The sequence below is a fragment of the Hyposmocoma kahamanoa genome, unplaced genomic scaffold, assembly GCF_003589595.1.
Source record: "Hyposmocoma kahamanoa isolate Upper Pololo Valley unplaced genomic scaffold, ASM358959v1 95, whole genome shotgun sequence".
In the NCBI taxonomy this organism is placed as follows: domain Eukaryota; kingdom Metazoa; phylum Arthropoda; class Insecta; order Lepidoptera; family Cosmopterigidae; genus Hyposmocoma; species Hyposmocoma kahamanoa.
The window spans coordinates 7796612-7824564 of NW_020654972.1; the positions used below are offsets into that span (position 1 = coordinate 7796612).

Below are 27953 nucleotides of genomic sequence, written 5' to 3' on the forward strand. Positions count from 1 at the left end.
ATATACACCTAGCTGCGACAGTCGACCAGCCATCCTGACGGTCACAAACTCACGAGAGAAGTAAATGTAGGCCCTGCACATATTTCTAGTGGCCTGGGAATCGAACCCGGGACCTTTGCGCGGCAATCCGGCGTGGCAACCGTTCGGCCACCGTGGCAGTTAAACAAATGAGTTTATTATTATTATTAATTTCAGATGACAACAACTTAAACTCTATATTCTACGAGCATCTGACGCGCTCGTTGCAGCATTATCTGTGCGGGGACCTCATGCTTGGAAGGTGGGGGCAGGTGCAGCAGGGCGACTGCTTCGGTAATGTCTCTTCAGCTTTACCCGTCATAGAGTCCTACAAATTTTATAATTTAGTTTTTAATGTAATTTCATCTCATATGTAAGAGACCTAAATATGTGGAGTAAGATCTATGGTGAGATTTCTGCAGTGAATTGAATTTGGTACAAAACTGTTCAAGTGCGTCCACCGCGAAAGCCAGGACAGCACACTATCTAGAAATGGACTTCGTGCTGGCCACTGTCCCTTAAATAAGTTCTATCATCTAATAAAAAGAGCGGAATCTCGTCTATGTAAATATTGTAACAAAATTTGAAGGTTAGCATATTATCTTTATTATTATTTGATGGAATTATGTGGCTATCGTTGTAACTAAGAACTTAAAAGAAGACAATATCAATTAGGGGATATTTGGCAGGTTGGGGAGTTAAATACTGTGTAGGGTCACCCATTGGCGAAGAGAGCTAAAAGTCTGTACTCGTATGTGAGGTCTCGTCTCTCACTACGAGGCGACACGATAGAGTAGAAATTGACTTCGCAAGGCCGACATTGACACCCAAGTGTTATAGGCCTTATTAAAAATAAGATAAACAAAGTCCCTCCCATTGTGAGAGGAGGCCTGTGCTTTTGCGGTGGAAATTCGGAGTCCCTGGAGACTATAGTTGAAACTCCTCGCTTAGGTTTTGCAGTTCAATTTCTTGAGCTGTGAACAGGCTCAAAGTCAAAGTTAAATATCATTAAATAAGCTGACTTCCCTAACAAGAACGAGCAAGAAACTATAGGGATAGCTCGTTACAAATAAACTTAAATGCTATAGAACACACTTTGAATCATATTTATATTATGGAATCTAGACTCATGTCGTCCTTCCATACATCTTTATCTAACACGTAGTCTACAATTTTGTAATATGAATTTTCAATTAAAATACTTTTTATTTAAGTTTTAAGCTTAGGCAATGTCAATCTTAATATATGCTCCGGAATCTTATTGCAAACACGTATACAATTGCCCATAAAAGAATCGTTTACCTTAGTTAAACGAAATCGTGGTAATATCATTATTTGGACTTAGTTCTAAGGCTAATAAGGAAATTATGTATATTCGTACGGGCACACAAAATATTTGAGTAAATGTACTGCGATGCCACAGTCATGATACCAGTCTCTTTAAACTTTTCTCTGAGAGATACCTGAGAATCTAAACGATACACAGAAGGAATCGCTCGTTTCTCTCAGCTGACAGCTAGATTCAATATAAATCAGTTCAGTGCCCTGAAATCAATTATGTTACTCTGGAGTTCACAGTACAGGTATTGGATGTGGTTGTACGGCACATTGTTGTTGTTAATTTTGTACAATAAACATTATTATTAAAGCGTTCAAATATTCTATGTAGGGTTGATGATAGAGTATGAAAATAAGGTGTTCTCTTTATTTTCAGTGCTAGCATCAGACTATCTGAACTGTCTAGTGCACATAGTGGAGATGGGCAATGGATTAGTGTCGTTCCAGCTGCGAGGCTTAGAATTCAGAGGGACCTATTGTCAGCAGCGGGAGGTTGAAGCCATTTCTGAGGGCCCTGAGGAAAGTAGTGGTAAGCATAATTGGGTAATTTTTAGGGCATCTACTCCTGTTCTCCGTCCAACATCAGTCTGAAACAATTACTGTCAAATAAGTAATATTTGAAGAAACCATAGAAGATACAACGAAACTGTCTTAGGAACTATCAAGTCTTTTTTAAGAAAAAAATTTTGGCAGTCAATTTTCTGGTCAAGCGTGAGTTGTCCATAAAAATGAATAAAAAATTTTTTTGTGCTGATCAACTCAGTTTTATGTGAGCTGAGGATCATTTCTTTGTATGGGACGAAAAAAATTCACCGTACTGTCCCTTTAAAAAAACACTATATAGCAATAAAAGGCCTGTGTTAATCAAAGTCAAAGAATCATTATTCCATAGGTAAAATAAATTTACACTTGAAAACGTCACATTTAAGCTACTGCTCGTTCACTACACTGACTTCCCTGAGAAGAACGAGCAATAAACTCTAGGCATTGCTAGTTTCGAATAAACTTAAATGCTGTGGAATACATTTTGAATCAAATTTGTGTAGAATCTGGAGCCACATCGTCTTTTCGTACATCTTTATCTAACACATAGTCTTCAATTTTGTAATATGACTTTTCAATCAAAATATTTTTAGTGTTTAAAACTTTTTAAGCTTAGGAAATGACAATCTAAATTTATGCTCCGGAATCTTATTGTAACAACGTATATACAGTTCCCCATAAAAGAGTCGTTTACCTTGGTAAAACGAAATTGATATCGTTAGACGTACGAACAGCTGGCAGGTTTTGTAGTTTGACTTGGTCGTGTGTTAGAGGGCGTATGTGGTGGCTGCGGCGGCTGTGGCTGCGGAGCGTGGTGGGGTGCAGGGCGGCTGCTGGCACCATCAGCCTGCTGGACGTTGCGTTGGCTGGCCTGGCAGCTGGCCTCGGCGCGATACGTGCTGGAGGGGTACAGCGTCTCTGACAACTCCGCCGTCTCGATGCTGCAGGTGTTCGACTTTAGGAAGGTGCTGCTCACGTACTACGTCAAGGTGAGTCGTTGCTATGAGGCCAGACCAAACCCGGGACCTCCGGGATTGAATGCAGTAGAAGTCCTTGTAAGAGTTCGTCCAGAGAACTACTGCCTTACCTGTTTCTTCCGCCAAGCAGTAATGTGAGCATTACTGCAATCCGGTTTGGAAGGGTATGGAAGCTGGTGAAATTACAGGCACATGAGACTTGTCAACCTTTGACTCAGGGTGACGGGCGCAGTGGCAGTGCCCCTTAGATTTTAGACACTGCAACTGTTGTGGATAGGCGTATCTCTTATTATAAAAAAAACCTCATACAAATCTCCTTAGCATAATCTGCCGTCCACTAAAAAATAGGCACAGAATTCTCTTTAAAAACAGTTAAAATTAGTTAACGTGTTCGACTTATCTGAACTTAAACTAACAACGCATAGCTGAAATATAATTAAGCAATTTCAACATTCTGAAACTAGGTTATGATTTTTATTCTTTTTCTCTTCTTTCGTTCTCAAAAAATAATTTGTCACTTTTTAGTTAGCGGACGGCAGTAATAAAATGTAATAAAATGATAATTGTCGCTACGTCTAAGGTGTCGTCACTTTGTTGTTTGTTGGATTTAGACTAGACTGTAATACCTATGTACCTGGTTCAAATATTCTCAATGTAGATATTGAGTGACGACAAAACATACTTAATTTATAGGTATACATATAAGCGGGTAGAAAGACACAACCATGATCAAAACATTCATAACACTACATTGTGCTATGACGAGGTACCGTAGAGGTGTGCCTCGTATGTCGCGTACAAACCCCCAGCACATCTCACCTATGTACTGGGGCGGGACACCTTGAGAGGTGCCCCGTGTGGACCTCCAGTCTCCCCTTTAGTCTAACCTCTGCCCAACAGGGTTCAAGCTTCGATAGCTATTAATCGCCGTGCAAGCGTACATGCCAGCTACTACCGACCCGATTGATGCCAACGATAGGCACCCACAGTCATAAGCGTCAATGAGGCTAGTTTACTGCGGGTCGAGTCAGCACTTGGCAAATTGATAGTCATAGAACATGTTTCGTAACAATATTAAACTCTACAATTAACTTGGCTGTGTGTCTTTCCACCGTGTCTATGCATGTCGTAATGTTAACAGTACATAGAGGAACTTACCAGTTGTTTGTCTCTTAGGGTACATTCACTTACACAGCCATATCTTTAGTTTTAACCAAATTGAAGTCCACTCGGTTTCCGCCATTGCCGTTGACGTTACTGCCGTCTCGATAGTGTCAAAATAAAAAGTTAGCAAAGGCAAAGCAGTGTTACCACAATACAAAAAATGGGTGAAGTTCGTTTACTCACCAAATGACTGAATATCGCGTGATTCGCGACATAAGGTTTAATAATAATGTAAATTATATATGCGACTTTCTTTCTACCACAACAGCCTTTAAATAGAGTATATTTCTTCGCGTATACTTCGTCGAACTCCATTCTACTTCATAGGACTACTATAATTGTCCTAATAGGTCCTTAATCTCATATCGATCCTCTGGATCTGAACTAGTGGGATCCTCTGATCCCTATGATGGATCTCCACACACACCCCTACAGCCCTGTTTCTGCCACCGTTTCATGCCCCTTTATACCTTTAGTACAAGTGGCAGGTCTCATTATAATTCTGTTACTGATCCGTCATACTCTATCTTCAGGCTGTCTAGTGAACAAATACTGTATCTAAGTTAATAATAAACATTGTGCTAATTACTAACTGCAGTGCCGACCAACCAGTGCACTACCAGCAGGCACCTGATACCTCAGAATTTGATATGCCTGGACTGCCTTGTTAGTTCCCTACTCTTAGGGATCATAACAGACTAAATCGATTAATGCTTGATATTACAAAACTAATACTAAATCGCGTCATAATTCGCGACAATAATATAATAAGACGAGCATTTCAATTTCCAGAGCATAATCTATTATACCATCCAGTCGAGCAAGCTGGAAGAGTGGTTATCGTCCCCGGTAATCGCAGAGGCTTTGAAGCCCATGGGCGAACGCGCCTTCGTCGATTTGGATCCCATCTTCAACGTTAACCTGGATGAAGACTACGACTTTAGAGCTTCGGGGATCACTAGGTACTGTTTATTTGTTTTGGTAGTTTTGAACAAGCAGTTTTGTACTTTAAAATTTACGAGTAAGTTGGGTAAGCTTGAAGTCAAATTTTTTCAAGTTGCGAAACCCTGAACGATGAGATGCGGTAAAGACTAATCACCGGAGCGTAAAAATGTAACATGGTCATCTATTGACTTCAAGGGAGACTCCTGGAAAGAGGTGTATAGTGAGGCACAAAAGGGCTTTAATAAAGTCTCTGCCTGGTTAAGGAATAACAAACTTAAATTGAATGCCAACAAAACAAAATTTCTAACATTTAAACAACCAAAAAATATTATTTACTAGAACATGAGCAAGCTAGCATCATTTCCAATTCTTGCACACAATCAGCATTTCGATAAAACTCTTCTTGATATAGGTTTTTTGTTATTGAGTTTCACCTGCAGAAAGTTAGTGATTTTCTTACCACACCTACATAAATTAAAAACGTTTTACCTTTAAACATGATATGTGACTAATAATAATTTTGATGATAATGGCAACGAGGACATGATTTTGTTGTACAACTTTTTAGAGTCCGCTTCTGCGCGATCTACCAAGAATGGATCGTGCACTGCGCAGCGCGGCGCGGCCCGGGCTGGCGGCGGCGTGCCGCGGCCAGGGACTCGGCCCTCGTCACGCTGTGCTTCGCGCTGTCGCTGCTGGGCAGACGAGCTCTGGCCGCCGCGCAACATCTGTCTGCCTCCAGGTGAACTGCCTACACTGCCCAACTCATGCAATCAAACTTAACGCTCTTCAGAATTGTCATTCTTCACCGTATCACCCTTTTCTGCCATTGTTCTTAAAAAAAACTTATAGTTCTATTTTTATATTTGACTGTGCCCTTCAAAATAATAAAAAAAATAATGTGACTTAGGAGCCGAGTTTAATTGTAAAATGACACTATACCGGTCTTGCTATTTTAATTTTTTTAATTGTATCATAAAAATCAGTCTATAGGGGAGCTTCAAATGCGTCTTGAGATCTGAATGACATCTCCCCATACACACTTTTAAATACTGGGTGTTAAGTCTATTAACGCCGGCCTAAATGTTTATACTTAGACGACCAAAATATTTTCGACAGCTGATCTTTTTTTGTTATTTTTGTGAGGTTCTCGTCAAGTACACGAAGTAAGTAGCTCAGTTTAAACTAACACATCCAATACGAACTTTGACTGTCGTTTACAGCGTGGAGTTTTTCCTCTACGGCCTACACTCCCTGTTCAAAGGAGACTTCCGCATCACCTGCGCACGCGACGAATGGGTCTTCACGGACATGTCGTTGCTTCACGCTGTGCTGGCGCCTGCCATTCGCATGGCGTTGAAACTTCATCAGGTATGACACTGTTCGACTGTAAAAACTCAATCGATCGACTGAATATCTGTACGTCATAGTAATGTTATTGTAATATATATAGTGTAATACAACGTGAAAGTTGTACAGAGTACACGAGTATTAAGAAAAAACGTACGTGTGTTGCTATACCGTTGATACTGAACAACTATTCCCCAATGAATCAATTAGTGGTAATAGAGCTCCTCGCGAAAGAGTTCGTCCAGGGAAGTACTGCCGCCTTTCCTATTTCTGCCGCCAAGCAGTAATGTGAGCATTATTGCGTTCCGTTTTTGACGAGTAAGGATGAAATTACAGGCACATGGGACTTGTCAACTTATGTCTCAAGATGATCGGCGCAGCGGCAGTGCCCTTCAGATCTTTGCTATTTAAAGCTCTGAGTGACACTGCAACGTTATGGATAGGCGTCTCTGTTATGGACTTGTTCGTCCCGTCACTTAATATTATATATAAAAAAGTAAGCGTGTGTCCTAAGACCCCCACGCTCATTCATGGATGGACCCATTTGACGTGTTTGCTTTACTATTAATTTACATTTCTTTTTTTTTATTGTATTTGCATGTGATGTGAAAATGAAGTCGCGAATTGGATATGGGTTCTTTAGGGTAAGTTGTTCAGTGTTATTGGTAGAGTCACCTCATGAAAATTTGAACCGTAATTTTTTAACACCCTGTATAATATTCTTGCTTGTAAATTATAAAAGAAATATGTTTATTTATCTGTATTAATACGTATGTAGTTATATCTATAGATAAAAAAATCAATTGTTTCATATTATAAATTACGAAATTTGTACAAATGTTACTCAGTTCCCTTTGTAACGACTAAACGGCTTGGGATAAAATTCGATGGGTACAAATTAGTAGTCTATTTCCAGAATTAACACCATGTTGCACTTTTTGTCACCGACGAGAACGAGTTGCCAGTAGAAGCTAATGTAAAAAACACCTCGTCAACTCTAGAACCAAATTCAAAGAAAAGAACAATGCCCAGTTCCTTACAGTCCTGGACCAGCTAGGACGCATTTGTGCGGAAACACCTTGAATTGAATTTTGTGTAGTTTATAATGAAAGTGGTTGCCGCAGGACCACTTCATGTTCCCGGAAGAGTACTGCAGCGCGAGCGCACTGTACGCGGCGATCTCGGCGCACTCGCAGCGGCTGGTCATCTGCCACGAGGCCGCGCCGGCCTGGAGGTACAACGTCCTGCGCGGGGCGCCGCATCTCCTGGCGCTCAGGTATTCCGTTTCTACGTTACCTTAAAGCCAGTTTTTCAGATAACGATTCGATACCCACATCGCCTCTTTCTTTCGCAACTTGATTAGACAAATCGAGTTCTTAAGTTTGACCTTTTAGTAGCAGTAGAGCTTCTTGTGAATGAGTTCGTCCAGGGTAGTACTACATTGCCTATTTCTGCCGCCAAACAGTAATGTCAGCATTACTGTATTCCGGTTTTGAAGGGTGAAATTACAGGCACATGGGACTTGTCAACTCGTGTCTCAGGGTGACCAGTCGTAGTGGTAGTGCCCTTCAGATCTTTGCAATTTAAAGCTCTCAACAGGCATGTAACTTAACATCAGACGCACGACTTGTTCGTCCCGTCACTTGATGTTATAAAAAAAAAGACCTGCCGCTCAAGCAGAAGCCGTGGTTTCGAATAATGGCTAACACCTCTGAGATTTTCGGAAATCATGTTCGAAGTTTAATTTGAAATTTGCCGTTGAAGAAGGTTCACAGCCCTTGGAAAACGTGTGAAGTTCCCAACCCGTATTGGACAAGCGTGACGAACTTTAACCAAAACTCTCGTCTGAGTAGAGACCCGTTCTCGGCAGTGAGACGTATAATTAGATTAATAATGAAAAATTACTTATATTTGTTTATTGGAACAAACCGACGTTTCTCGCGCTTTGCAGGTCCCATGGTCACAGCTGACTCAAACGGCAAATCAGTGAAGTCTAATATTAATGAAAACCACCTTATTTTGACCTATAGTTACAGAGTCAAGAGCACGACAAGCTTTACACTTCAGATTTAAATTCAGCTCTATGCCGCTTACGATAACAACGGTCCAAAGTACAAAGTGTCAAGATTGGTGTGCCCTTGACTATACAAGACTACCATGACCTGAGTCAGCTGTGACCTTTAGACGTGTAAAGGGCCCGAAATGTTGGTTTGTTTCAAAACAGATACCCGCTATTTATTCCATTTCCATGACATGGAGAATTTTTTTCAGAACAATCTAATTTTATTATCATTACAATTGTCTAGGAGTTATCAACATTGATCTCAAGCCTGACCTTTATTTGCAGACACGTTATGGATGAAGGCAACGTGGACGACTATAAGATAATAATGCTAAACAAGCGCCACTTAGGGTTCCGTGTTATTAAGCTGAACCGCGAGTGCGTGCGAGGCCTATGGGCTGGACAGCAGCAGGAGCTGGTCTATTTGAGGAACCGGAATCCTGAAAGGGGATCCATACAGAATGCTAAGCAGGTTTGTTTTAAAGATGTTGTTTCAGTTGACAAATAGAAAATGTTAGTAACTTTCTCTGATTGTGTGCATCCTGCTCAACGTCCTTTGACGATCTCTGTGGTCGAGTAGTTTGCACACCTGTTTTCATGGTATCGCCATCTCTGAGGCCCGGGTGCGATCTCCGGCTGGGTGTAGAAATCTGAGTGTTTTTTATTTCATATAATAACACACACACTCATAGCATTAGGAAAATTTTGTATCGCGGGTGTCATGGACACACATAGACAACCACAAATTAAATCAAAGCCACAAAAGAGAAGTAGGTGTAGGCTATTCAAATGTTTTTCCCGGTCCGGGAATCGAACCCGGGACCTCTGCGTGGCAGACCAGCGTGTTCGGCCACGGACGAACCAGGCTACTAAATGACCAACAATTGTTAACCCTTCACCACTAAAATATTTCGCTATGTTTGATTCCAGGCTCTCCGTAATATAATAAACTCGTCGTGCGACCAGCCGATTGGGTACCCGATCTATGTGTCACCTCTGACCACGTCGTACGCGGACTCCTCGCCGCAGCTCTGCCAGCTGGTCGGGGGACCTGTCACCGTTTCCGCTATCAGGAATAAACTGGCTAATGCTTGGAGAAGGTATACGAGCCGTTATAAACTTGAATATCATTTTAGTTATTTACGACGTCTCAATTTTTTTCTTTCGATGAAGTCATCCTTATAAGAACCTGAGTCTTATATTATTAAAAAAAATAGTCTAATTTGTTCATTTTGTACGAAAAAATATTTTATGAAATTTGACCAACTTCTGCTACGATTTTTTTTCGTCCCATACAATGAAATGATCCCTTCATGAAACTGAGTCGATCAGCACTAAAAAAAATCGATCAGTTTTCGTTTTTATGGGCAACTTACGTTTGACCAAAAATTGACTATGCCAAAATTGTTTTCACAAAAAAAAGTATTAATAATTCACAAGACAGTTTCCTTGTATATTCTATGGTTTCGGATTTTCCCATACTATCCCATTCAAAGAAAACTCTATATCCAAACGTGTTAGTGACAATTCGACCCCTCCTACGTAAAGTATCGTATGTCGAAATTGCCAAGTTTACAGGGGAGCGTTTTCAAGTACTGAATTCACTGAAAGAGTGATCACCATAGATCATCTAACCGATATCTAGGATTTTATAATACTCTATGTGAGTAATGAGCATTGCCGAATAAAACTGAGAAATGCTAAAGTCACGTGTTATGTTCGTTTCAGTGAATTCAGAACTTTAAAACGCTTCCCTGTAAACTTGGCAATTTCGACATACGATACTTTACGTTGGAGGGGTCGAATTGTCTTATGAACTATGTTAGTAAATTTATGCATAATAAATTCAAAAATATGAGAAATGCGTGAGAATGTGAATGCCTTTAATATTCGGCTGTCAAGTTTGGACTGTTGGCGCTGCCGCACATGCGCATTATCAAGGATTAGACTCGCTTGCACATGACACATCTGCGACGCTACAGTAACACAGCAACCCCATCAGCATCCTGAACGCAGTCACAGTTTCTTAGTCTGTCAACTAGTCCAAACGGTCCCTGCTCGCAAATGTTTCGAGTAAAGAGAAAGAACCAAAAAGGCCTTAAGACGAAGTGTTGTGGCGGCAGGATCCGGCGGCGCTGCGGCGAGGGCTGCTCCAGCGGCGGCGGCGCGTGCGAGGCGGGCGCGGCAGAGGCGGGAGCGGCGCGCGCGCAGGCCACGCCCCGCCACAACACGCTGCACCTCTCCCGGACGTCGCTAGGTCAGTTCTCCTCCTCCTCAGTAGGACGTAAACACTTCGTACGGCTGTCGCGGTTGTGTACAATATTTTTATCACACTTGATCGTATATAGAATAACGCGCTCAAAAAATAGGAACAAAGACAAACTGTTGACTTCAAGTACACTGAAAAAGCATTACTTTTTAATTTTTATTAAAACCTATGTTAATACAGTTGGCATTATTTCATTTATCCATTTCACAAAGTATACTCATAGTTACCATGGCTAAATTTCAAATAAAAAAAATAAAGTTTGCCACATGTAAGTAACAGCACACAAACGCTTAAATGTCCCTCTGTGCGTAATTGTATACTTACCGCCCTTGTAATAAATACATTCTGTTTACCCATTGCTAACCGCGGCCGTGCAAGTTTTTGTTAACTATATATCTCGGATTCCACTTTTACCACGTACACTATTAGAAATTTAAGTACCTGGTTAATAATAATAGCCAAAAAGTCTGTGACGTTTTTACCACTTGCCAACTTTAAACAAAAAAAAACATTGTCATTCAATAAAAATTTAATTACAGTTAATAGCGATATCTGTAACCAGGGCTGGTAGCTGTTATGGTACCTAACTGGGTGACGAAATACTTTCATACATTTCTCATAGATGGCGCTACAGCTAAAAGGTCGTTGAAAACGAAATACAAAGATCCGACAACAAGCACATAGAAAAATTCGTCGATTCCGCTGGTTCGTTCCGTAGCTTAGTTGGCATAGCGTCCGGCACGGTTCGCTAGGAGACGTGGGTTCGAATCCGGTCGGATCGAAGGAATTTTTTCTAAGTGTTCGGTCTTTGTATTAATAATTATAAAAAAACTTTCAAAATGTCAACAGTATATGTATACGGTCATGTAAATTTTCCACGAATTTTTTTGATTCTCTCTACGTATTTACAAAGCAAAAAGTCACACCTAAAGTGATCAGCCGCTATAGATGTGATTTTTTGTTACCTAGACTATTTTTGGATAGTTTTGATGCTGATAATACAATATTGACAAATGAATAAATATCGATTGCTAAGGTTTTCGCGGTTGCCACATTTAGAAAGACGACTTAGACGATTTTTTTTTTCATTTCTAATGTTTTTGCAGCTGGTACCCGAGGAAGTCTGGCTTCGGCGGGCAAGCCGACGTCGTCCACGCTTGCGTCTCTAGCCGGTCTGCTCAGGGAACACTCGCATGAACGTACGCAGGATGAACCAGGTTGGTATTTTCCATTGATCTGTATTACAGCCAGAAGATTGGAATGAACAGAGTATTTTTACTTAACCGTCAAGTAATACACATAGAATGAAAAGAACCAAAAAGAGTGAAAGAGAAACAAAGGAAACGAGAGAAAGAAAGAACGATAAATAGAAAGAAAGAAAATGCATTTATTTCATCACCATAAATGACGCCACTTTACAAACTAAACAATTCAGAAAAATTGGAACATATCACAACATTTAACAATTACAAAACAAAATCATAAACAAAAAAATTAAAATACAAATTATTCACATAAACAAGGACATTAAAAAAGATTCTTTGTGTGCCAGCTGCGGTATCAAAATGGTTAGTAACTCTGTATTCGCTGGAAAACGAAGTGAGTTTTCAGCACTGTTAGGAGTCTAAGTTAGGATAAATACCTAGCTCTGAAATTCCTGAATGATTAAAAATAAAAAGCAAATCAAACAAAATAGTTAATTTTTACTTACTTTCATAAAACAACACCATGTTGTTTAATGAAAGCATTTATTAACTTGTGTTATTTTGTTGTATCACAGCGTACGGCAGTACAGTGGACACAAGCGAACCGCGCCGGCGCAGCGATGAGCGCGGGGGTGGGGGCGGAGCGAGAGAGGGGGCCGCAGCCGGGCAGAGGAGAGAGAGGAACATGAGGGCAAGATCTGCAGGGAAGGAGGCCGCTCGACAAGTATTATTCTTTGCTTGTAAAATACATTATCATTTTGAAAAACCTGAACCCCCAACGCGCTGCCTCAATTTGTTTTGTTCTTGAAATGACTTCCTATATGTTGATAATTATTAATAACAAAAGCCTGATTAAATTGAAAAAGCAAAAGTTTTTAGTGCTTTATTGCCTTAATATAAAGGGTAGGCGTTGGCACTTCTTCGTAAAATGTTCAATCGTTTACATTTTTTAAAGAATGATAGGAAGCGTATACCTTTAATTCGTGAAAGTAGCAAACAGGTAGCAATTATTGGTAATATATACTTCTGGGAAATCTGCTCCCTTCATGCTGAACAAAGTGGCGACCAACCATCCTGATATCAGAATGACTGGTCAACTATTTTTTTTTAATTTCTCAGAATATATCAAAGGTAGCAATTATTTAGAAAATGTAGCAAATACAAGCAAATAGTAGCATATAGGTAGCAATTCTTGAATGTACATTCAGTGCCAGACGCCACAGGCGATCAGCCATCCTAACGGTCACTAATATGAGCCTTCGAAATTATATTTTTGCAATTTTTCGGGAAATTTTTCGGAAAATTACCCAACAGTATTCCTCCCGCACCGCGCATCTACCTCAGGAACCGAGTTAGTTAAGCGGGAGGCCTGTACAAGGATCAAAATATCACTTGAACCAATAATGATGTACAGGCGGGCAGCGCTGGCCGCTTCCGTCCGTCTTCGTCACGCGAGCGCGCTCCGGCGTCGTTCCGACTGCTTCCGGCCGCCGACGACACCGATGACCGCAAGAACTACGACGATCGCATGGTTAGTTCTTTATTTATTCATATTCTTATCTGTTGATACGAGTCTCTAATCGAATTGTACTAAACTCAAACTAGGATGATCCCTGTGACACTTTGACGTTTGATTTTTTATACTAAGTGAGGGAACGACCAAGTCGTGCGCCTGGTGGTAAGCGACACGCCTGTTAGTAACAGTTGCAGTGCCACTCAAAGCTTTTATTCGCGATTAAATTTAAAATTGAAATGGAAGTGTTACGCTTCCACATTTATATGGCGAACGACTATGGATTGGAATTCCTTGCCTGCAGACTTCTTCCCTGAACGTTATAATTTGGGCCTTTTCAAGGCGAGAGCGAATAGGCATTATTTAGTTGTGCATGCTCATCGTCTTTCCATCGGGTGAGATGGAGGTCAAATGCGCACTTTTAATTTGTAAAAGAAAGATCTTAGAGGCACAGCCACTGCGCCCTGCTGAGACATAAGTTGACAAGTCCCATGTGTCTGTAATTTCACCAGCACTCTTACCCTTGAAAACCGGAACACAGTAATACCAGACATTACTGCTTGGCGGCAAAAAAGGTAAGATGGCAATACTTCCGTCAGGTTAGGTCGATGGTTGGTGATACAATTTTTATTGACTTCACGTTTTATTCTGGCTTGAGTAATGTTCAAAATTGAAAACCGCCAGCGGATGATAAGTCATTCAATTTCAGTCACTCAGTTGGGCCACATATTTCACATATCGGTAACACCTACAACAACCAGTACAATTAAGTAATAACGTAAAGTAAAACGTGTTGTAAAGGAGGCGGCATGCTACGTGTTACCCCGCGACCACCCGCTGGCGCTCATCCGACATGCCGTGAGTTTAGAGGCTTCTGTAGCGGAACCTGTTTCTTAGATTCTTGTTTATTTGAGGCTCGCATTAATAAATCTCAAGTCTATTATAGGATCCGTAACAAGATGTTACTGATGGACTGTCTTTTAAATTTTTTATTGAATTGATATTCAATTTTTTTTTATGAAATTACTCCACTAGTTTAATTATTAATACAAAGATCGAACACTCAGAAAAAATTCCTTCGATCCGGCCGGATTCGAACCGACGTCTTCTAGCTTATCGTGCCAGACGCTAAACCAACTAAGCCACGGAACGAACTAGCGGACCTCACGAATTTTTCTATGTGCTTACGTCGTGTCTTTGTATTTGGTTTTTAACGACTTTTTAGTCGTAGCGCCATCTATAAGAAATCTATGAAAGATTTATCATCCAGTTAGTACCTTTACAGCTATCGATTATCTTTAATAAAAACATTTAACTGGAAAAAACATATATAAAAAAAAGTTAATAAGATGATTCGATTTACAAGCGCAATACGAGAAATCAAGAAATCTACAGATTTCTCTACTTCTCTCTCTGTATATTACTATGGGCAATAGTACCGAAGCATCATCTCTATTTACAAAGCAAAAAGAACTTATCCGAATAATAGTTAACCTTAAAAAAAACCAATAGCAGCAGACCACACTTCCAAAAGTATAATGTTCTTACGTTATCATATTCATCTTTGAGATTTGCAAATTTGTTCGTAAAAATCAAGATATCTTTAAACGCCATCAGGATATCTCATCAATATAATAATAATATAATAATTACGACATAAAAATAAGATTAATTCTAACTAGACCTAGATTAACTCTGCATTCGTTTAGCTCATACGACATGTGTAAAAAAAAATTGTAACAAATAAACAAAAAATAACGAAGCAAGTGATAAAATAAAAACTAAGATTTGTACCGTACGTACCGCAGCAGTGTAAATTGAGCCTGTAGGACCACTGTTTACGACTTGCAACAACAGTGAAAATGACGTGCGGATGTCGCTTCCGCTCGCCGACGCGATAGAGGTGTCCCCCTGCATAAACGATTACCTTATTACCCCTTAATACAATTGTAATGAACGTCACTTGGCACTAAAGCTAATACTCCAAATTGTTATCAATCAAATGCAGCGTCTTGGTCAATAGAGATGGTGTCATCGAAGATGGCGATGACTATAGTCTATTAATGATTTGAGGTTTGTAAACATTACCCCTTAATAAACCTGTAATAAACGTCACTTGGCACTAAAGCTACTACACCAAATTGTTATTAATCAAATGCAGCGTCTTGGTCAATAGAGATGTTGTCATCGAAGATGGCGATGACTATAGTCTGTTAATGATATGAGAGTTGTCAAAATTACCCTTTAATTAACCTGTGATAAATATCACTTGGCACTAAAGCTACTACACCAAATTGTTATTAATCAATTGCAGCGTCTTGGTCAGTAGAGAAGGTGTCATCCAAGATGGTGGTGAGTATAGTCTGTTAGCACTGAAGACCTCTCAGTCGATAGGCACTGAATATCGGATTTAGGAGCTATTTATTAATACGGGCCCAAATGTCTAGCGAGTTTTATTCTGCATCTGTTATATTTTGTTTTCTTTTTTTTTTGCTATGTTTTGTAGTAAATATGGTACGAAAAACGGCACGTGCAATTTTTTATACTTTAGGCTAAATTCAATGCCACTTACGTCCCAAAATATAAAAAAACCTTGTGTGGTATTGAATATATGTTTTTATATTTTATTACGGGCAACTAGGTAGACTTACGAAATTGGTAAAACTTGGTAGCTTTACATACCCATAGATTACGACCTTTTGATATTATGATATGGTATGGTCTGACGGGCTGGAGTCCGCAACTCGACGCTTATTTTACGAGTAGTGGGTGCAGACGTATGATATTAAATACGTACCTTTTGATATTAAACATACTTTAAAACATAAACATACCTTTGTTTTGACGTTAAACATACCTTTTAACTTTAAACGTACCTTTTGAAGTTTTTTTGTAATACTAATTGAATTGACGAACAGGACGTGTGCCTGGTAATAAGCGACACGCCTGTCCCTAACAATTGCAGTGCATTTTTTTTATCTTTAATCACAAGGATCTGAGGGGCATTGCCACTGCGCCCGATATCCTGAGACATAAGTTGACAAGTCCCATGTGCCTGTAATTTCACCAGCACCTTCGGAACCGGATCGCAGTAATGTTCACATTGCTGCTTGGCGGCAGAAATAGGTAACTTGGCAGTACTTTCCTGGACGAACTCTTTCAAGGAGCACTACTGCTATTTGTTAAACGTACCTTTTGAAATTAAACGTACCTTTAGATATTACTAGTAGTTTAAAATATTGTTTCCTTTTTTTGGCTAAGATTTTAGCTAGTCTAGAATGTTTTGCTTACTTGTTATCATTTCTGCATAATATGTAAATGAATATAATTGAACGCTTAGTCTGTTATCGGACGTTGATTAGAAGTTGTAAACAAAAATCTTACACAATGCTCAATATTTTTCCAATAGCACGTGATATGGACAATTTGTCTCCACACGGTGCTAGCAGAGATCAAGAAACTAAATACAACAATAATTTGTTTACTGTATCGAAATAGACAAAATGAAATTGTTTGGTATTTATGAAAGCAGTAACAAATAAGTTTATTATTATTATTAGTAAGGAACGCTTGTATGTTAAAATTTGTTTGACACAGTCCAGCACAAGTCGTGCGAGTGGCGGCATTGATGGTGCTGCGGGAGGCGCTGCACTAGCTGGATCCTCTGAGTCCTCCGTTGAAGAGGTGTCCCTCACACCGCACGGGCTAGACATGTCGCTACCTGACTGCAAGATCCTGGCCAACCGCGCCGCGCAACCGCCTCACCACGACAGGCACTTCAAGAGGTAGCTTTATTTCAACTTATCCTAACCTTTTCTTTTTCATTTAAGTAAATGCCAGCCCCGTCGGTAATAAATTATATTTAATAACCTTTCCTTAAGTAATTTAAGTATTGTCTACCGGCACATTTACCGGGACAACGTTACACATAAAGTAACAATTAAATTAACTTATTTTAACATCCACCAGTACAGCCGTATCCAACTTTTATTTTAAAAAATGGATGTTAAATAAAATGCATTGTTTTTAGATATTGTGAGAAAGTAAAAACAGCTGAAAATTTTTGAAACAGTTTAACATTGATTTAATCAAACTTTGTAACAGAAGTAAAAAACTCTTTCAACTAATGTTGATGGAATTAACGAGAACTCAGCATCAATCTCGAACCACTAAACAAACCTTTATCAAAAGGACATTAAAACAAATAAATAAACCTATAAAAAAGTAAGATAAACGAAATCGCCGATATACTGGGAAAAACAATTATTTCACATAATATCGACTTTGAAATTAACGCAATTGAAATTTCAACGTCGCGTATTTCCTATGCCTGCCGTGATCATCCCACGTTAATTTGTAACAGGTGATTCTATTTTGTGTTTTACCGAAATTTGGAAATGTTTCCATTTTACATAAGCAATTTTGTCGCGGTATCCTATATTATGTCATCTTCTGTGAAAATTACAGATAGTTAGTTTTCGCTGTATAACGACGAAATGCCGTCGTAACTCAACAATGTGGAATTGGGAAAACACTATTTGGAAATTTAAAAAAATGTAATGGAAGATCCATATTGTGTGTGATTATTTTTATTTATACATAATATTTAGTTATTCATTTATAAACGAGAACAATTGTATTTATTGGTTTCATTCAGTAATTTTTTAAACTTTCAAATCGTGTTTTCTCAATTCATATCATAAATTTAAGTTACGACAGTTATTGTTAGTAAGTTAGTTTTGGTGTGAATTTTACCGGCCTGAATATTATTGGAATTTGAAGGAATACATATACCAACATCTCCAGATTGGTTACCTATCACAAGCTAGAAACATGATTTAAAAAATTTTGTTCCTCCGAAAACCTTTAGACTTTTATTGAATGGATTGTGTTTCATTTGTCCGAAAACACGTTACGGTTTTTTTCATTACACCATTTAATGCTTTTTTGACATATTGACAAGTTATTTTTTTCCCGATTTTTATTTCCCCAACAAACCGTTTGACCATTATATCTAATTGAATATTTTATTTTGTAAAAAAACGATATCCATAATACATTTTTGTTATATTATTTCTTATTACAGGTACTAAAAGTGTTAGAACATGTCGCACACTACAACTCGTCAAATTAAAGCTTCTCGCATCTTTAAAAAATACGGTAAACGAGATGCAAGTTAATTTGATCGAGTTGTAGTCGCTCGCTTCGCTTGTTCGGATCGTACTGCTTTTTCATATACTAACCTAACCTAAACCTACAGGAGGGGATCGTACCGTCTAGGAAATGCAAACAAATTCGGTTCTCCTCCAGTACTCCTCGATTCTGTTATAAGTTATTTATTTAATACTCAGACCATTGCTTTTAAATTACATTTCACATGACAGCAAAAACATAGCACAATGGTGTGACGAAAATTATGTAGGTGGACTTGCTGTGCACTAGCAAAGTACAGTCCAGAATTGTGAAGCTGTACGGTAAAATTGTATGGCGGTACAATTTTATCTTGTATGGCGGTACAATTTTATCTTGTATGGCGGTATAATTTTATCTAAGAATAATAATTTTGTCGAAATAAATTATATGGAAAACAGACAGTATAACAAACATGATTAGACCAAACAAACTTCTGCTCAAAGAATACGTATGTGTAATAATTATTCTAATAATAGGTTTTCGGAAACTATACTTCTGCTGTAAGACATTTCTGTGTTGCAAATTTATACCAAAACTGTCATCGCACTAATGAAAAAAGTCGAACCGTTTTCGGAGTAATGAGATTCGGAAAAAAGAAATTCGAGTTTGTGATAGGTTACCCTCCAGATTCCAGGCTTTAATTCTATCAGACTTCATTCCCGTAGCTAATCGGCAATTAAATGTCAATATCTCTCAAACGATACAAAGAGCAAAGAATATTCCATTCTTTTCTCATACGCATTAAGATAGTAAAGCATTTCGTAAGAATGGGGTGGACATTTCTTGAAATATGTTGTCACCTTTTTGTTGCAGCCTGTATATTACTTGTGATCAGACATATCAACTTTGTTCTCAGATACTTCGTAAATGAAGGCACGTCGAAAGACCTATCAAAACCAAGCAAGGAGATTCGTCACGAAAGAGAATCATATCGGGAACTTACAGGGCGATACATCGAAAAGCCAGAATCTATACCTTTAAAAGAAACACATTACTCTGATCTATCGAATAAAGAATCAGTATTAAAGAAAGATAAAAAAGATAAAAAGGAAATCAAGACAAAGATAAAAAGATCCGATTCTGGTAGGAGTGAATTGAAAGTTAATGTTAGTGTGGGCAGTAAAGTACTTATAACTGAGCCTTTGGGGGTGTATGATTGCATCAATTTGGGGAGGAGGATTGATGTGCAATGGCCGACGGAAGCTCAGCGGGAAAGAGGGGGGCAGAATTTCTGGGGGAGTTGGGTGCCTCTTGCCGGGATGGATGGACTGGTAAGGTTTTTTAGCTGTTGTAACTTAAAAACTCCCTAAGCTCCTGACAAACTCTTTCGCGTTTTCCACTCTCTGTACATTTATTTATTTTAACGTAAATTGATTATTTTCTTCGTATAATAGTTTTTTGTGCCAATTTGTTTTCTTTTTATTTTTTATTTAGTGCTTTTGATTTTTTGTACCGAAATATAATTGGCTGTGGTCTTCCAATTTATGAAGAGCCATGGCAGAATAACAGCATTATGTAGTTTTCATATTTCTCAGATGCTGAGTCATGGACCCTCGTGATATGCTTTTTTATTTTAAATCAATTGTATTTTTTATGTCTTTTTTGTGTCATTAAACATACACACACACTCATAGCTCCGCACTAGGCAAACCCTGTATCGCGGGTGCCATGGATACACACATAGACTATCACAAATTAAACCCAAACTCACGAGGGAAATAAATGTTGGTCATACAAATATTTCTCCCGGTTTGGGAATCGAACCCGGAACCTCTGCGTGACAGACCAGCATGTTAATCATTCGGCCAGAGGTAAACAGTAAACAGTAAACAGCTTTTATTACATAATGGAGATTAAAATAACAATAATAAGCAATCAGTTCTCTGCCAACCTTCAGGATTGAAGAGGCAGTAAAAGAAGAAGAATTAAAGATTAATAATGGCTTAAAAAGTTTCTCAAAACGTCATTCACAAATGATGCAATAACACAGTCATAACAAAATTAATCTTACGGCTCACACGTTAAATGTTAAGTTTGTTTAACACTTCTTCACATTGGTCTACTCAGAATCAAATAGTTGATTAGGGTGTCAAGTATCTTAGGACGACATCGAGGTACTTCCCACAAGTTCCGTCCACGAATAACATTAATTAAACTTTCGCAGGTAGTGCACAAATGGACGCCTAACCATCGCGACCCGAAGCTCCGGTCCCATGTGGACAAGAGCATTCTTCTAGTTCAGATCGACGACAAGTTCGTCCCTATCGCCGAAAACTGCGTCCAGGACTTGGGAGACGAAGTCTGAACTCACAATTATCGTAGGAGAAATATAGGCAAATTATAGTTAATTCAAAATAGTGTCCGATGTAACGAAAGCTATGGGAGATTGGAAATATTTAGTGACAGGAATTGGCTAGCATCAGTATTCTTTTTATGTTACAGTTCAGCGAGTTCAAGATACGATTAAAAAAACTGAATATAACAGTTATAAAAATCGTTCCTAGAATGTACGTCTACAATTATTTCCTTGGCTAGGAAATGCTATGAACTCTTACTATCTTCCCTATAGTGAATACTAGGACTGTAAGGAAGCAACAGTAAATTACCTAGTTAAATAATCCAGCTTCATATAGGATGTCGAAAAAAATCATGTGATTCAAGAAAGCTCCCAACGGAGTGAAATAATTAGACTGAATTATTTGGCTGAAATAAGCTTTATAGTCTGTCGATATAATCTCGATTATTTCTAGATTCTAGAAAAAATCATGTAATTTAATACCATCGATAAATTTGAGTCAAATAACCATAGGAATTTTACCATACACTTTACTAGTTCAATATAGATTCTTCCCGTATTGCGAAATTTGGAAGAACTAATTCTACTGCCTAAAAAGGCAGTTTTATATAGGTCTAGTAGAATCTCATGACATAATAAACAAGGAATAACAATGTAATCTCAATCACAATTAGGCATCTGACTTTTGCAATCAAAACAACGATCTAAGTTACCAATGTCATTTCCAATAAACAATGTAGATTCTTAAAATTTTGTAATTTCACCATTTTCAATTTATTTACTTGTTAGTTCGGTAATTGTTATTAGAATAGTGCTACAGTATTTATTGTGGTGGTGCTCTAAGCCATATTCTCAATTAAAAGTGAACACAGTTCACAAAACAACGTAAAAAAACTCTGACTAAATAAAAAATACAGGATAATTACGATCTCGGTTAGTATCAAATTGAAAAGAAAAAAATATGTAAGAAAAGTCCTAGCACACCGCAGTAGTAAAATTTTTCGTCCTTCGAGTCAAGCTAAGACGTCTAATAGGCCATACTGCCAGATAGTAATGTTGTCTTAAGTAGTTGAATTTTCTCATTTTTCGCGGGAAATCGTTATGTCTTTACGGTGGCCATTTTGAAATTTCCTAATACACCACAGAATAAATAAAATTGTTTTGTATTTAAGAAAAAATTCCGTTTATCCCTGTGTTGCTATAAACAATTTTCAATTTGTCATGAGATTCTGGTTGACCTCTTAGAGCCACCTTTTCAAGGTGTAAAAGTAGCTAATCTATACTAATGAATTAACAAAAGCTGTGTGACGCATATGAAGGAGTACTGTCCTATTCTTTTTTCACGATTTAGGGACAGATCTCAACAACGCAGTTCAACATTGTACCAATAGATGGCGCCTCGAAGTATCCTTGTATTTTCGTATGCCATTTCATTTTCGGTGTTCATGTCCGTTCGTTTTTCGTTTGCTTGTGTATCTCGCTTCGCGCATACGCAAAGATCTGACGCGTACGCGCAGGCAGGACTGTTCACGAGTCGCTCGGTTGTGCTAGCCGCTTGCTTTGCGTTGCGTGAGTTTGATATCTAGTAAGCTTGATATTTCCAAGCGACGGAACGTTTGCGGAGGACAGCACCACTGGCCAATCACAGAGGAGCAACCAAAACAAGGCAAGGCGCCGCGCAAGCGCGCAAGTTTTGCCGCAAACCATAGCGGAAGACCCGTGAACGCCTTTGCGCCGAAGGCAGATTTCTACGCCGTGTACCCAGCCAATACAAGCGAACGAAAAACGCAAGTGAAAGACTCGAGAACCCGGCATTAACGCCATCTATTGAGCATGGAGAGAACAAAAATAATACACAGTGTGATTGATTTTCCCCATAATTGGACTAATGACTCCAAGCGAGATGTTTTACCGCTTACTCAAACATAACCATGTTGTTCACATAAACTTTTGTTAATTCATCTATAAAGTAACTATTTAAAATTACTTAACGTGAGATATAACTTGATTGTGTTCCTGGTCGATATAGACCATAAAAGATATTGTCTATGAAAGTCCAGAAAGGATTGTATGAAAATAATTTTTATGAAAAGCAGCTTGTCTTCTTATAAAAATGCAGCTAAATGTATGTGATTACATATTTACATTTATGTACGTGCTATAGTTTAAATTTTACTGTGTTTTAAGCATGGGTTACTTTTAAGTGTGTTAGTGAGACTATAAGGGGTGATATTTTGTCCTCGACTCTAAGAGATGACAGTATGAACAATTACTGTTGCGGGGACCTTATTTAATTTCTGGAAATGATCAATCGTTCCATACAGTTTTGGATATGTAAATATAAAACATTTTCTATGAACAACTGTTATTTTGTATGACTTAACTCTTGACTTAGCTCCCGTAGTGTTAACATAGTTGTTCATATAAATGCTATTCAGTTATGTCAGCCTGTATAAAAATTACGATAATACCGCACACCGGCAACACAATGATATAATAGACAATGTCACAAACCAAAATTTTTTTTTGTAACGGGCGTGCACAAAATTTCCTTACTTTTCGGTAAAAACATCTTATAATCTTATTGGTCTAAAGTTAACCGCATCATCAATAATAATATTTGCGAACTTCGAAAAGTTGTTCATGTGTAAGAAATTGATAATATACATTTTTTTAAAATAACGCACAAGACTATGCCAGATTATGACAACGTTCTATTTGATGTGAAAAACGATATATTTGTTAGTTATATTTCGTCCTTTTTTATTTATTCTGGCAGTAATTACTTGCCATTTTTCACATGTGTCAGTGTTGACGTCGGTGTAGGATCCTATTGGTTGCTTAATCTGTATTAAGAGTTATGAAAATACAATAAGGTGTTGCGGTGTGTAGTGCATATAGGGGTGCATTTATTATTTTCTACGCGATCTGCATAAAAATTTGTTAAAGATTGGAGTACTACTCGCCCAGTTTCGATTTGCCACAAAAAAATTACCTCTGTCTCCCACTGGGATAACACCATTACCGCTTTCTCCGTTCGTATCTGTCTCGTCATACATGTCCGTATATTCTTTTTTAAGGACATCTTAATCTAATCGCAATTATATACCACACCCTTTTCTGCATCCAATTTAAACAAAAATACATGATTTTAGATTTGCTATTATTTTTAGATTTGTCATTGCCACCTGTACCATCATTACTTCCTGACAACGAAGACCACAGATTTAATTTTTGTCTGAATGAATGTAGTTTGTGAAGCAATGGCCATGAACAACAACAACAAATAGAATCATTAACTAGTACTAATCCGCATAGAACGACTGGGATCTATCAAGTCAGAATTTTTTTAAATTACTGGTAAACTGGAAAACATTGACTATAATAAAATTAGCCTGTCAAGATAGTTGATGAAATCAATCGCAACATGATTAAATTCATTACTTAAAATGGTTGCTGCAATCATTAAAACGGTTGCTACAATCTTTAAGATGGTTGTTACGATCATTAAAATGGTTACTGCAATCTCTAAAATGCCTGCCACAAAATTGTTGCTACACTCATTGCACTTGATGACTCAAAAGTATTGCAAGGAAACAGGTTGTGTCACCTCAAACAACAACTTGTTTATTTCTATCACATTGTTTACGGTGTGGTATGACTTGATACTATTTATGCGCTATCATAACATCATTAACTGATTATATGGCCCACTGCTGGGCCAAAGTTTAGGCCATAGTCCGCCAAATTGACTTAATGCGAGTTGGGTACTTCAAGGGTTGAAAACATTCACAAAAATGTACGTAATTTAGACATTTAATTTATGTAGGTATATGTCGGCACAGAGATGCGAACTTTCGATCTCTCGATCAGAAGCAACCGTATTCTCACTGGGTTATTATGGCTCTCGCGGTTTGCCTGTTTGAATACCCATTAATTTCTATATAATAATATTTTGGTGGTTTGTTGAACGGTACTGTTGGTGAAAAAAGTTATTAATAAAATACTTTGTAGAAAATAAAGTAGTCTTGAAACAAACGTGGCGAATTGATACTAGGTTGGAGTACGATTTTTGTTCTTATATAGCAACATTGGTGTAATAAAGCCATATCTGCAAAATTACATTTCTTCTAGGCAGAGGTTTAAATATTGTACGAAGTCCGAGTATCTATACAACCTCAGATGACTTTGGTTGATTCAGCATAACATCATTATTGTAAAAAATATATATTGAAATTGAGGATATGCACTGATTACTATACGGCTTGTAAACACGATTCCTACAAATTTTCAAACAAAAATTTACTTCGAAATTTTATAAGAAACCTGCTGTATTCAATAGGTATTTTACATATACCAATTTTTTTTTTAATGTAAACTAAACTAACCAGAACACGCATACTATACGATATATATTTTTCAAATGGATTTAATGTCGTTTGTAAAAAAAGAAATTCTGAAATAAATCCAGTTTCCCAGTCTCTCGATCCAAGCAAAGTGAACCGTATTAGTACGGGAAAAATTTGAATTCGTGTTAAGGTCGTATCGGCTCTTAAATAGAAGAGTCATCAAGTTTCATATATACCTACATAAGTTGTTCGTATTATTTTTATGACTTCGATGTGATAAAAGCACTTTTGTCTTAAGGTCACAGGTGGTTTTGTTACAACAACGGTTCTGTTTAGAGACCGTGGAAAGGATATTATGTGTGTGATCAACGCTCACTGATCCCTGCAAGTTGTAAGTGTGAATTTGCGTGCCTGTTACTTGCATATGATACAATTCTGTCTATGCGTAATACCAAAACTTAGAAAATATTGTATAATATTTATAAGTTGCGTTTAAACTACTGTACATAAGAAAACGCTTCGTTGTGTGTGCTAGTATGTTATTTACTATGTAAATATTATTGTATATAATGTAAAAATGTAAACAATTTGTATATTCACTCCATTAAATAATATATCAGCGTAATATTGTTAAGTGAAGGTAAAAGTATTTTTTTCTATTTTGTTACTTTTTTCTAAATTTATTTTATAAGTAAATGTTCAGTCCTAAATTATGTTTTTTGTTTTTTATTTTTTTTTTTACCAAGTGCACCATTTGTTAGTGGAAGTCAGGCTATTCCGTCTGAAATCTTTATGTTAGGTTAAGAACAGATATCGCTGAAAATACGGGACTGAAATTACGCGCTTGTTTTGTTGTGTGTGTTTTGGACGATGGAACTAAACAAGCGCGTAACTTCTCACAATCGAGTGTAACAATTGTTACGCGCGCGTAAATTCAGCCGCGCAATTTTATGTATACAGTAGCAGCGTATGTTTAGGTCTTCCTTAAAGAAATAAGCGTCAAATAAAGCATTTATCTAAGACTACAGTCAGCAAAGTCATAAAATGCAATTACGTTAATTAAATCCAAAGACAGCTTGTTAGCATGGTCAATAGGTATTTAAATCTTTAAGTACGGCGGGCTACACGGTAAGGTTTCTATACTGTATTTTTATTAACAACGGTGTGCGCAAGTGATATAGGTTTGAACTGAACAAAGATTTGAATTAGGGATAAAGGTAACAATTAAAGTTATTTAACATGCGTTACCATTACATACCCTACCATACCATTTTATAATTATTAATAAATAAATGACTCACACAATACACACACCTAGCCCCACTCTAGGGAGACCCTATAACACGGGTGCCATGGACACACATAGACTACACATGAAACTCAAACAGACGAGAGAAATAAGTGTAAGACACACAAATATTTCTCCCAGCCCGGTAATCGGACTCGGGACCTCTGCGTGACAACACTTCATGGTAACCGTTCAGCCACAGAGGCAATTTAAGGGTCGTATTCTAGAACTCTACTCAATGCTCAAGTCAGGACTTGAGTATGGTTTAAAGCACTCGAAATCATACTCAAGTCCCTGCCATTTTTTAACTGCCTCCGTGGCCGAATGGTTACCATACCGGACTGCCACGCAGAGGTCCCCGGGTTCGATTCCCGGGCCGGGAGAAATATTTATATGGCCTACATTTATTTCTCTCGTGAGTTTGGGTGTAATTTGTGGTTGTCTATGTGTGTGTCCATGGCACCCGCGACACAGGGTTTCCCAAGTGCGGGGCTATGTTGAGTGTGTGCGTTATTATTATTACATTAGGGTCGTATTTCCAGTGCTTATGTTTCCAGTGCAATCCTGACTTGAGCATTGAGTAGAGTTCTAGAATACGACCCTAAGTTTATTTCAAACAAGTGATTGTTAGGGGTGCAAATCGATATAACGTTTTAAGTTACGCCGATTCTCCACGGTCTAGTAAAGAGTTAACTCAGTGGGTACCACCCAGGCCGAACCAATTTAGAAAGTTCGTACCGGAAATCAAACCAGGAACCCGAATCAGAACTCTTCGATATTTTAACCGAATTATTCGTTTGGATATCGTTCTCGAATCGAAGGCCGCTTTCCGAGTTAATCAGAATATTCGAGTTAAACATTCGGATTCGGATACGATATTATTATCCAACAGCGTTTACGGAGTTAGATGGTGAAATAGAAGAAAAATTTAAATCCTTTTATGTGCACTTTTAGGCTTAAAATATAGGAATGCTTTAATCTTGCATTAAAATAAATTAATAAAATTGCACAAAATCCAGACTTTATTTAAAATAATAAGAGATTTCCATATTACATTATTGCTTTGTAAATAATATAAGGTTCGGTAACTTTCATTCGATAACTGTGTTCTGAATAACGTTTGTAGCCTTTGCCGGTCGAGTTGGAGAAGTTCGAGTAATCGTTCGGGTGTCATTTTCATATGTGGACTTTTACTCAGGTCATCAAAACTTATGTAATTAAATTTAAAATATTGAGTTTGGGGTCTATTGTAATTAATGGTTCTGGAAAATATAGTATTTTCTTTGGTACAAAATTTTTTCCCCCTTTTTTAAACTTAAAAAAAGAAGTAGGTTCTAAATTCAATATTTTTTGTGTGTATGTTACACACACGCGATTCACCCTATTCAGAAGTAGGTACGAAGCTGACCACAATTCTTAGACACGAGAGGGAACGATTTACGC

At 38.0% G+C, this 27953-nt stretch overlaps 1 protein-coding gene across 1 annotated transcript in view; it reads left to right on the top strand.

The window, feature by feature from the left end:
* Window positions 1–21137, top strand: part of LOC113238342 (pecanex-like protein 3) — a 34780-nt gene extending 13643 nt beyond the window's left edge. The window contains exons 11-26 of the mRNA XM_026475183.1: window positions 196–312; window positions 1733–1885; window positions 2671–2888; window positions 4833–5002; window positions 5554–5727; window positions 6209–6356; window positions 7460–7611; window positions 8683–8869; window positions 9328–9569; window positions 10521–10654; window positions 11773–11883; window positions 12447–12595; window positions 13286–13402; window positions 16982–17169; window positions 19434–19848; window positions 20742–21137. Of these exons, the coding sequence (XP_026330968.1) occupies window positions 196–312; window positions 1733–1885; window positions 2671–2888; window positions 4833–5002; window positions 5554–5727; window positions 6209–6356; window positions 7460–7611; window positions 8683–8869; window positions 9328–9569; window positions 10521–10654; window positions 11773–11883; window positions 12447–12595; window positions 13286–13402; window positions 16982–17169; window positions 19434–19848; window positions 20742–20882 (2816 nt within the window). The 3' untranslated portion in view covers window positions 20883–21137. The remainder of the gene's footprint in view (window positions 1–195; window positions 313–1732; window positions 1886–2670; window positions 2889–4832; window positions 5003–5553; window positions 5728–6208; window positions 6357–7459; window positions 7612–8682; window positions 8870–9327; window positions 9570–10520; window positions 10655–11772; window positions 11884–12446; window positions 12596–13285; window positions 13403–16981; window positions 17170–19433; window positions 19849–20741) is intronic.
* Window positions 21138–27953: the final 6816 nt, after the last annotated feature.